This window comes from Stegostoma tigrinum, chromosome 37 (genome assembly GCF_030684315.1).
Source record: "Stegostoma tigrinum isolate sSteTig4 chromosome 37, sSteTig4.hap1, whole genome shotgun sequence".
Taxonomy (NCBI): Eukaryota; Metazoa; Chordata; class Chondrichthyes; order Orectolobiformes; family Stegostomatidae; genus Stegostoma; species Stegostoma tigrinum.
In genome coordinates this window covers 20630214-20642390 of record NC_081390.1, presented here as the reverse complement: position 1 = coordinate 20642390, position 12177 = coordinate 20630214, and the positions used below count along the sequence as shown (strand labels likewise).

Genomic DNA, 12177 nt, shown 5'->3' with positions numbered 1-12177 from the left:
TGCCTTGTCCAAGGATATCTTTATGGGATGCTGCCTTTTTGGCACAGTTAATGATTAGTGGTTAAATAACACATTATCTGATTAAGTACTTCAACAGTGTAAAGTGATGCCAACTCTTCTTTTTCTTGTATTTTAACTGCATTGCAAGAATAAAGTGTGTTTTGATTAAAGCTTAGTGGTAGACCAATCAAATCATATCTGGAACACAGCACTTTACACTTGCCCTTTAAAAATCATGGAATTAGGGTATAGGCTATCTCCTTCCAATACTTTGTGTGGGTGTGGTCAGATCCATAACAATCGACTTAGCAACAAAGTTAGAAGCCTTTTGATAGAGCTGGTTAAAATGCCAAGTTTATTTGCACATGGTCCTCTTTCCACCATAATTCAGCCAGATCTACAAGCTCCCACTTCTATTCCTTTCTCCTCATGAGCTTGTCTGGCTTCCTCATCAAGGTATTTACATCGCTCGCCTCACATTCTCACTACTCCCTGGGTCAAAAGGTTTCTCTCGAATTTCCTACTGGATTGCTTTATTCATTCAGGGTATCTGTCTGTCACTGGCTGTGCCAGCATTTATTGCCCATCCTGAATTTCCCTGGAGAATATGGCAGTGAGTTGTAGTCTGTGGGGTTAAGGTAGACCCACAATGCAGTTAAGGAGGGAATTCCAGGAATTTGACTCAGCGACATTGAAGGAATAGTGATGTTCTAAGTCAGGATGGTGAGTGGCTTGGAGGGGAACTTGCAGGTTGTGGTGTTCCCATGTATCTGCTGCCCTTCTAGATAGGAGAGGTCACACATTTGGAAGATGCTGTTGAAGCAGTCTAGTCAAGTTGCTGCAGGACATCTTGTAGATGGTAGACATTGCTGCCAGTCTGCATCAATGGGTGAGGGAATTGAATGTTGAAGGTGGTGGATGGGATGCCAATCAAGTGGGCGGGGGCTACTTTGTTCTGGATTATGTCAAACCTGTTAAAATGTTGGAGCTGCTCACATTCAGGCAAGCAGAGAATATTCCATCTCTCTCTTGACTTGTGCCTTGTAGATGGTGGACAGGCTTTGAAGAGATTCAACAGATATTGGAGTAGATTTATTTGTGTTTGTCCTATAATCACAACCTTTTGGTTTTGGAGTTCCCACAAAAGTGGAGTCATTTTCTCAATGTGCATCTAACAAAACCACTTTTATTATCTCAGAGACCTCTAATGGACCCTGAAAACATCTCACAAAAATTGAATTTTTTCCAATCTTAAAAGCTCAATTTGTCCTCCAATATCTACAAACTTTTACAGTAGAGAATTTCCTATTTTTTCAGCACAGATTACTTCAGTCACTACATATAACAAAACTAACCGTGTGACTTTACAGTTTTGGCGAGCAAGAAGGGGCATAGCTTTAAATTGAGGGGTGAAAGATATAGGACAGATGTCAGAGGTGGTTTCTTTACTCAGAGTAGTAAGGGAATGGAACGCTTTGCCTGCAATGGCAGTAGATTCGCCAACTTTCGGTACATTTAAGTCGTCATTGGATAAGCATATGGACGTACATGGAATAGTGTAGGTTAGATGGGCTTGAGATCGGTATGACAGGTCGGCACAACATCGAGGGCCAAAGGGCCTGTACTGTGCTGTAATGTTCTATATATTCTAGCATTCCTATTTATAAAAGAAACTGATTGATCAATGTGATATCTCAGCAGCGGCAACTAGAAGAGTATCATTTTACTGCAAGATATTTCATCACATTCTGAACAAAGTCAGAAGTTACTTGACACCAGGTTATAGTCCAACAGGTTTATTTGAAGACTCCACCTGATGAAGGAGCAGCACTCTGAAAGCTTGTGACTTCAAATAAACCTGTTGGGCTATAACCTGGTATCGTGTGACTTCTGAATTTATCCATCCCGATCCAACACAGAAATTTGAGGGTGCATACATGAGGATCAATGGTCAGCACAACATCATGGGCTGAAGGGCCTGTTCTGTGCTGTACTGTTCTATGTTCTATCTTCTATGTTCACACTAGCACCTCCACATTTTGAAAAGGTCCTCTCAAATGAGATTGTTACCTTGCTCGCCGAACTGGATTGTTTTTGTTCAGACACTTCATCATCATGCTAGGGGAAATTGTCAGTGGAGCCTCTGATGAAGCAATGTTATTCTGCTCCACTTGGAATTGGTACCGTCCGGTCCCTTATGGTGAGTACTATCATTTCCGGTTTTGATCGGTATGGGTTTGTATGTGGGGTCCAATTCTATACATTTGTTGATTTGAAGTCTGGGTGGAGAACCGTGGCTCTAGCAATTCCAGTGCGTGTCCATGTTTGGCTTCTTTGCCCCAGTTAAACTGATGGCCTTCATTGTCTGAATGTACAGACATTAAGGAGAGTTCACTGATAAACTCTCCTTATTATCACTGCATTCAGACAAAGTAAACATAGTAGCTCAAGCCAAACATACACACACACAGGAATTCCTAGAGCCACGGTTCTCCACCTGTATTTCAAATCAACAAACATGGAGAATTGGACCCCACATACAAACCCATACCGATCAAAACTGGAAATGACACTCCTCAGCATAACGGACTGGACAGTATGAATTCCAAGCGGAGCAGAGTAACATCGCTTCATTGGAGGATCCACTAATGATGTCACCTGGCATGGTGATGAAACGTCTGAACAACAACAAGCCAGCTCGGTGAGCAAGTCAACAACCTCATCCACAACCTGAGCTACAGATCTTTGCCAAAACTTTAAAGGTCCTCTCAAATGTTAATTCTGATCAATCTCTCTCTGACTGTAAACACTGTATTCTGCACTCTGTTTTGCTACCGTGATGCACTTAGTACGACATGACCTGCCTGTATTGCATGCAAAACTACACTTTTCACTCTATTTCGGAACACGTGACAGCAATAAAATCAATCCATATCCGGGGAATACAGAGAATGGGAAGGGGAATAAAACATAAGCCAGTAAGTGCTGTGTAAAATAAAGCAAGTTTTCAACAAGATGAAGACCCCTTTGTGGCACTATATTGTCAGTCTTCTCATCCTGAGCTTCGACGACTGCCCTGTACTGACACTTACGTGCCCGTGGAGATCCGTATTAAGCAGCATCAGTGCACAGGTTAGTGTATGTATACCATCTGCAGATGAAAAAAAGAGAGAGCATTACTTTGGATGACAAAACTCATTGCACTAGAGACAGACTGTCGAGCCAGTCCTAGAATTGAAGGGATCCCACACTGCTGTCATTCTCTCAGCCACACTTGTGTTCCATGTCAAAGAGCAATACAGGTCCCTTTTCTCCCCCCCCGCCCCCAAAATATTTATTGTTTCATGGGATGTGGGCTTTGCGGGAAAGGCCAGTGTTTGTAACCCTTCCCCTAGATGATTTGAACTGAGTGACTTGCTGGGCCATTTCAGGGGCAAGTTAAGATTCAATCACAATGAAAGGTAAAATTGCCTTCGGCCCAGAGGACTGCTCTCTTGTTAGAAGTAGAGACATTTGGTGGTGAGTTTACCCTGGGGGTCACTACACCATTGGAGGGGGAAGAGGGGTTGGAAAGGTGGCACCTTTGCGTCACAAAGCAAGACATCAAAGCAACTCACCTGCATGTTATGGGTCTGGAGTCACATGTACACGAGACCAGATAAGGCCAGACTTCCTACCCTTTGGAGCACTAGTGAACCAGGAGGGTTTCCACGAAAATGGCCGTTATAGGCATAGAATCCCTACAGTGCAGAAAGAGGCCTTCTGGCCCGTTGAATCTGCACCGATTCAGACCCATTCTATCCTGCATTTACCTTGGCTAATGCACCTAGCCTGCACACTATGGGGCAATTTGGCATGGCCGATCCACATAACCTGCACAACTTTGGACTGTGGGAGGAAACCAGAGCACCCGGAGGAAATCCACGCAGATACAGGGAGAATGTGCAAAATCCACACAGACAGTTGCCCGAGGCTGGAATTGAACCGGATCCCTAGTGCTGTGAGGCAGCAGTGCTAACCATTGAGCCACCATGCCATCCAAAACCACGTATTTGCTGTAATAGCCACCATAATGAAACCAGCCTTCAATTTCAGATTTAATTGATCTTTTAAGGCCTGACAGGATCTGAAACCATTTGAACCCGAGTCCAGTCACACTGACACTATGTCACTGTTTGCACCTCCCTGTTAAATATAGTTCAAAAATAACAGTACTCCCTTTGAAAGGAACATTTGCTCTCAGAGGGACAGTTGAGCATGAAATTTTCTTCCTCAAAAGGCAGTAGAGGCTAGTTCTTTAAATTTATCCAAGGCAGAGTTAGATTTTTAATATACACCAGAGATAAACGTTATGGGGCAGAGGAGAAAGTGGCGATGGGAGCACAATTAGATCAGCCAAGATCTTATGGAACACTGCAACCTTGAGGAGCCAAATGTTCTCCTCTGCTCCTGTCAACATTCTGCACCTGAGCCAATCCTACAGGTTTTATTTTCCTATAAGAGAGATTGAGATATTTTGGAAATGCTTAATACCATGGAGGGACAGCACACAATGGACAGAACCAAACCATTCCACAGTGATTGCAGGACTTGGAATGAAAAGTGAATCAGACGCTTAGAGCAGGAAAAATTATTTCAATTTATTTTTTAAACAGAGGGTGGTGAAGTTGTGAAAAGCAGCAGAGTCAGTGAATGAAGCAGAACTATACAAATAGCTTGGCATTGTATAGCAAAACTATTTTTCAAAGATCTGGACAATATCCCAGGTTTGGGCTGGCCAGTGCCAAGTCACATTGCCTGGTAATTGTGTGGCACTCAATGATCAGCATCTTCAAGAGAAAATTTAACCACGTTTCCTCAACATTCAATGGTGGAATTCAATGTTGAATCCCCCACCATCAACATCTTGGGGCATACATTGACCCAAAACTGAATTGGACTAGCTACTCTGGCTGCAAGGAAGGTCAGAGACTAGGAATCCTGTAGCCAGTAACTCATCTCCTGAAAACTCAAAGCCTAGCCTACAAGGCATAATACTCCCCTTGTCCTGGATGGGTGCAGTTCCAACAACACTGAAGACCTTGACACTGCCTAGGACAAAGCTGCCCAATCAATTGCCACAAATATTCACACCCTCAAGCAGTATCAGCAGTGTGTACCATCTACAGGGTGCACTGCAGATGATCATCAAGGCCCTTAGATCGAACCTTCTCCACCCCCAGAAGGGCAAGGGCAGCAAATATATAGGAAGACCGCCACCTACAAATTCTCCTCCAAGCCACTCACCATCCTGACTTGGAAATATGCCACTGTTCCTGCAGTGTAAAAAACGTGGGAACTTCCTCCATGACAGCATTGTGGGGGTATCAATGAAATAGTCTTCAGCAGTTAGAGAAGGCTTTGTAAACTGTTAATATCCTTGTCTAGTCATAATCTATGCATGTGTCCATGGTAACATCTAAGAATAGGCAAGGATGAAGGAAAGAGGGAATGAAAGGATACCTAAATAGGGTAAGTTTATGAAATATAGTCCAGTGGTTGAGTGAGGCTAACTACTAGCATGGACTTTTCAAGGAGAACAACCTGGTCCCATGCTATAATTTCTACATAATTCCCTCTCCAGTGTCTAAGGTGTTCAATCTCCTCCATGTTTGTGTCTGAACCCCATCCCAACAACAACTCAAGATTCTGCTGAACAATCTGTTTCAACAATAACCTCTTGAGGACAGAATTCAGTGAAAATTAGGATGGTAAAATAATGCAGAACTCTGCACAACCAGGTTGTACAGAACAGGGTTAGCACAGAACAATGGCATGGAGATAAAAGAGCAGTTAAGATCCAGCTAATCCGATGGACTGAATGGCCTACTCCTGCTCCCATTTCCTACATTCCTAGAAAAGTTATGGGACTGTGGCAGGAAGAATAATCTTGAATTTTAGAAATACAGAAACAATTACATTTTATAAGGAATAACAATATTTATATAGAGAGTAAAGCCTGTTTAGAGGAAGTTGTGCTTTTTTCTTATAGGAAACAGCTGAAGTGTGGGAATGGATTTATTTAATAGTAGAGAAAATGTGCAGAACTGAGAGGGGCCATTTGTTCTTGCAAGGTATTTTTAAAAGTCCCTATACAGACAACAAGCAAAACAAACGTCATCTACAAAATACCTTGCAAGAACTGTGACAAACACTACATTGGACAAACTGGCAGAAAGCTAGCCACCAGGATACATGAACATCAACTAGCCGCAAAAAGACATGACCCACTATCACTCGTACCCTTACATACAGATGAGCAAGGACACCACTATGATTGGGACAACACATCCATCCTAGGACGAGCCAAACAGAGACATGCACGAGAATTCCTAGAAGCATGGCATTCCAACTGGAACTCCATCAACAAACACATTGGCTCCAAATCAATCTACCATCCCCTGAGAAAAAGAACAGGAAATGAAATCACCAACCCAAGGAAACCTAACCAGATAAATAGAAAGCGGGACATAACACCAGCGCTTCATCGGAGGCTCACTGATGATGTTACCTAGAATGGTGACGAAACGTCTGAAAACTAACCTTCCAGCTCAGCGAGCAAACTCACATCCTTCAAAGAACTCTAACGTCTATCTTTTTACATTTATTTCTTATTTTCCTAACTTATACCACATATACCTGCAATGTAATGCAACTTTCTTTCATTATGCTCTCAATTTTTTGTACTGAGGATTGTGCCTCAGTACTTTGTCCCTAAGGTAGCAGGGTGTCGTACACTTTTCACTGTACTCCTGTTCTTTTCTAACATGAGCACACGTGACAATAAACCTAATTCTCATTCAGTTTAATTCCTACAGGGTTCTTGTTATGTTACACATTATACAAACACACACATTAGGAGCAGGAGTAGGCCATTTCAGCCCCTCAGGCTTGCTCCACCATTCAATAAGATCATAACTGATCAGACTATAACCTCAAATCCACATTCTCACCTACGCCTGATGACCTTTCACCCCCATCCTCCAAAACTCTGATAGGATACAACTGAAGGCCTCACATGTCCAATTAATCAGCTTTTATCTTTGCAACCCCACCTGGCCCATCTCCAATTTACATCCAAATTGGAGACAGAAAAAGTTAAAATGAAACAAAAACACATTTTGTTGTAACGCCCCCGTGATTCTCCTGCAGCAATTGCTCACAGCAGTGTTCGACTTCAACTCCTGAAGACTCCAGGCCAACCCTGGAGACTCGGAAATGGGTCAATGGAGCATTTTTTAGGCAGATTAAATTTACAATTTAAACCATTTCAATGCTCGTTTGTAGGGAGTGTATTGGTCATACATCAACTTCCAAAGCTTATGCTGTTTTGAGAGGATCTTTTAACTTGATGGAAGAGGTACGGGGACGGCAACATCCCAGTGATCAGATGGAGATCCAGACCCTGGGGTGGAGGTCATCACAGAAATCACTAGAAGCCAAGGTGGGATGCCGTCCAGAAACAGCCCCACCAGCACAGTGGCTCAGTGGTTAGCACTGCAGCCTCACAGCACCAAGGACCCGCATTCGATTCCACCCTCAAGTGACTGTCTGTGCAGAGTTTGTACATTCTCCCCATGTCTGCGTGGGTTTCCTCTGGGTGCTCCGGTTTTCTCCCACTGTCCAAAGATGTGCAGGTTAGGGTGGATTGGCCATGTAATGCAGGGATACTGGGATAGGGTAGGTCTGGGTGGGATGCTATTTGGAAGGGTTGGCATGAACTTGATGAGCTGAATGGCCTACTTCCACACTGTAGGGAAGGTCTCCCAGCAGTGGGCTGTGACGTAGAAACTGGCAGCCAATTTAGACAGTTAAAGGTCCTCCGAATGGCCATTTTACACTTGAAGGCCAGGAGGTTGAAGGTGCCATTCCCCATTCTAGCAGAAAGGCTCTGCCCTCAGATCTCTCCTCCAAACCACCACACTAGGTGGCTGTCCAGAGGGATCTGCCCTAAGCCTCCCCACCCACTGCCAAAATGCATTTACCATCTCACCCTCTCAATCCTTCATCTGCCTCAGCATCACCCACTTTTGGTTGACTGGGATCCCTCCTGCCAACCTCAACTAGCACAGGACGAGCACCTTACCCTCTGCAGATATGGCCCCAGGGTTGCACTGGTGGTATCTGTGTGAAAAGTGGATCAGCACTCGCTCCCTCTCCTGTGTCTCTCCCATTAGTGCAAACTCCTTCAAGAAAGCTCTGTAAAATGACAATAAAGATCGTGGCTTAATCACATATTCAAATCACGAGGAGGCACCTGTGCTCTGCAGTCAAAAGGAAATATCTACAGGCATTGTGTTCTTTCTCAAGGAAACAAAAGCCCAGCGATAATAGTTCAAATGGTGCATTCCCTTATGGTGACACCCCAACCAAAGCAGACGTGCCAACAAATCAGCACCCTTTCCTCATGCAGTATAAATTGTTGTTCCCTTTGAGATTTGGCATTCTTGCAGGCGTCCTGATGAGTGCAACATGATAAGATTCGACAACACGCCTCTTTTATCCACAATATTTGAGTTTTATAGTATCAACTGTTGGTATAAAACTCACTCCATTCTCCCTCTCTCTGGCCCAATACTGGAAGACGTTTGTGCACTTCAGGTGTGCATGAAATGGTATCTGGAGGGCCAGGTGACGGAGTTCAAACAGATTTTATTTATCTAACCATTTTAGCCAGATTGAAGTGAGGTGGCTAAAAGAAACCTCAATGTTTATGACTTTTTAATCAAAACATGTCTGACTTTTTTTGGACATTTTAATGTAAAAAGAATCAGAATTATCTGGTTTTCGAAGGGTATTTAGGTGCCCTGGTCTCTGTCTCTTACCTCAGAGCTTGATCCAGACTCATTCCCGTGAAGTCAAAAAACCTCAGGTATTCCTCAGCCACCATCTTACTGAAGTCATTACTGAAACAAGAAGACAGAGTGAAAACGGAAAGAATGAATGAGAGATGGGCAGCAGAGAAAGAGAGGAAAAGTGACAGGAAAGAAAGAAGGTTAGAGCTTTGGCCTTGTTTGCAAATCAGTAAACTGCATCCCAAATTGCAACCTGTTTTCAGATTCATAGAATCCCTACTGTGTGGAAGCAGGCCATTCGGCCCATTGAGTCCACATCAGCCCTCTTGAACAGCATCTCACCCAGGCCCACCACCCCCACCCATACCACCCTGTAACTCTACATTTCCCACCGCTAACCTACTTAACCTGAATGTCCCTGCACACAATGGGCAATTTAGCCTAGCCAATCCACCCTAACCTGCACATCTTTGGACTGTGGGAGGAAACCAGAGCACCCAGACACAGGGAGAATGTACAAACTCCGCACAGACAGTCGCCCGAGGGTGGAATTGAACCCGGGTCCCTCGCAAACGAGGGAGGGCCAGAGGGCCGGGGAGTGTGACAGAATGAGAATGAGAATGAGAAAAAGAGAAACAGAAACAGAGTGAGAGGACAGAATATGGAAGACAATTGCAAGTGGGGTTAGAGAGAGAGCGCGCGAGAGAGAGAGCGCGCAAGAGCGCGACAAAATTCTGTTTAAAATGTTTACAAACAGGAATTGTGGATCCAGGAGAGGAAACAGAAAGAGACTCAATATAGGAAGAAATGCAAACAGCAGAAGCAAACATGAAACTGCAGTAGGATTGAAGTGAGAGAGGAGCTAACAGTAAATAGTAAACTGATGTGGAATTTTACAAAACGCACAATAGGGACACTTCTAAAGGACAGAAAGGAAGTCAGTGATAGAATAAGAACAGGACAACGGATTGCAGAAACAAAAAAAGTTGACGAGAAGAGAGGAAGGGAAAAGAAGGAAGAGTAGAAAAGAGAGAGGAAAGAGGAGAGAAGGCAGACAGAGATTGAGTTAAGGAGGATAAGCAAGGAAATTCATCACAACTTCATAGAAACATTTTAAAACATTGATACAGTAGCACCCTCTGATGGTGTGATAAGGTAAACTGGAACTTTGTAAAGCCCACATGCTGGCTTCTTAGTCTGAACCTGTTTGGATAATTTATACCATAACAATAGGACAGTAAAAGCATTTGCTAGTGGCATGTGCAATGTGACTTTTGCAAAGCCTAAGGAGGTTACATTGAGCTGCTAACTCAAATTCAATAATTATCCTGAAGCCACAGCGCAGTGCCTGTTGTTCCAGGTGTGTTTTTATTATTCTGCAATCGAAGAAATGAAGCAGAAACTGGAGTATTCAGTGCACTGCACCACTATCATATCTTGTTACTTTCCCTTTCTTAATTTTTTTTACAATAATGGAGGCAATAATGTAAATAGCTGCATGAAAATCAGAGAGTGCCTACTTCTCTGGCACATGTTCTACTGCACAGGCTTTTCTTTTTAAAACCCCTTTCTCCAACACAAAAATGTTTTTTAAAGAAAAGGATTAGGAGCAGACCATTCAGCCCCTTGAGTTTGTCTTTCCATTGTATAAAATCATGGTTGATCTGCCCAGAGCCTCAACTCCTCTTTTGTGACAGCTCCTCATGGCTCTCAGTTCCACAATATTTCAAAACTCTAGGCACCTCGTCTGTAAATACTGAGAGACCTGGACTTCACAACTCTCGTGGGTAGGGAATTCCAGACGTCTGGAAAATCCTGGTTTGGCCACATCTGGAGTGTTGTGTCCAGTCTGGTCACCTCATTACAGGAAAGATGTGGAAGGTTGGAAAAGGTGCAGAGGAGATTTACCAGGATGTTGCCTGGAATGGAGTGAAGGTCTTACGAGGGAAGGTTGAGAGAGCTAGGGCTTTTCTCTTTAGAATGACGAAGGATGAGAGGTGACTTGATAGAGGTGTACAAAATGATCAGAGATATAAATAGAGTGGAAGCCAGAGACCTTCTCCTAGGGTGGAGGTAGCTATTACGAGGGGCTGTAGTTTTAAAGTGAGTGGAGGTAGATATGGGGGGTGCGTCAGAGGTAGGCTCTTTACTTAGAGTGGCAGGGACATGGAATGCATTGCTGGAGAGGGTCGTGCAGTCAGCCTCATTAGAGGCATTTAAGCGACTACGAGATAGCCACATGGAAGATACTATAAGGTTGGGGTGGAGGTTAGATAGACCTTAGGTTTAGGGTCAAAGTTTGGCACAACATCATGGGCCGAAGGGCCTGTACTGTTCTAAGTCCTATGTCCACTTATTCTGAGCTAGTTTGAGATCAGCCCACTAATGGAGACATTCATTGTCAAGCTCCTTCAGAATCTTTTAAGTTTCAATCAGATCACCCCTCGTTCTTCAACCTAACAATTAAAGGCCGCACCCATTGAAGTGTTCTTGATAAGTCAACCCCTTTTACCCAGGAATCGGTCAAAGTGAATCTCTTTTGAACCGTCTCCGATGCAATGCATCCCTTCTTAAATACTGGGTGCCAACTGTGCACAGTGTCCCAGTTGTGACTTCTCCAACAGTTTGAGCAAGAACTGCACTGCCAGCTCCTCTCCTCTTTCCTCTCTCTTGGCCTCCCCCTGCATTTTCCAGCAATCACTCACTTTTTGCCCAAATGTCGAGCTACGTCGGACCTCTTGAACCCGTCAAGGTAATACAGGCGTTTGGCCAATCGCTTGGCAGCCTCCTGGTCAGTCTTGCTGCCATTGGCCAAGGTATCGGTGCTCCCCAGTGCCAACTGTTCGGTGCTGTCCATCTCGGACTCCGAGTCCATCACCAAGTGGTTCAAATTGCTGTCGCTGAAATAAGTAAAGCACATCCAAAAAAAAAGTGTGTAATTACCAGCATTTCCCTGGCAAGCACATCATTCAGGAGCTACACATCGGTCTCATCACTTACACAGCACTTTGTCAGAAACTGGTTTAAACTTCTTTAGAACACAACTAAAGATATCACATCCGCTATGTAAATGAGACCTGAAACCACTCCATGTGCAACAAGATTCCAGAGAAACTAGTGATTGAGAGATATAAGCAAAGTCGACATAGTCCCAGAGGACAGTAGGGCTGCTCTCTCGATAGGGGGAGGGGGAGGGGGAGAGGGAGAAATGGCGGGTGGTGGTTTGACCCGAGGGACACCACCAGGTCAGGGTGAAGAGAGAGGATGATAAGGTGGGACCTTCATGGTAAACGTAGCTGCAGCAGGAATTGAACTCACACTGTTGGCGTTACCCTGCACCATA

The 12177-nt window shown here is 44.1% G+C and overlaps 1 protein-coding gene across 16 annotated transcripts in view; it reads right to left on the bottom strand.

Annotated features, from left to right (window-relative positions):
* LOC125467477 (PH and SEC7 domain-containing protein 1-like) overlaps window positions 1–12177 on the bottom strand; it is a 193198-nt gene that overhangs the window by 58276 nt on the left and 122745 nt on the right. For all 16 annotated transcript variants that reach the window (XM_048563337.2, XM_059640393.1, XM_048563335.2 and 13 more), the window contains 4 exons: window positions 11540–11734; window positions 8865–8945; window positions 8126–8238; window positions 3093–3151 (listed from right to left, as the gene is read on the bottom strand). In XM_048563337.2, the coding sequence (XP_048419294.2) occupies window positions 3093–3151; window positions 8126–8238; window positions 8865–8945; window positions 11540–11734 (448 nt within the window). The remainder of the gene's footprint in view (window positions 1–3092; window positions 3152–8125; window positions 8239–8864; window positions 8946–11539; window positions 11735–12177) is intronic.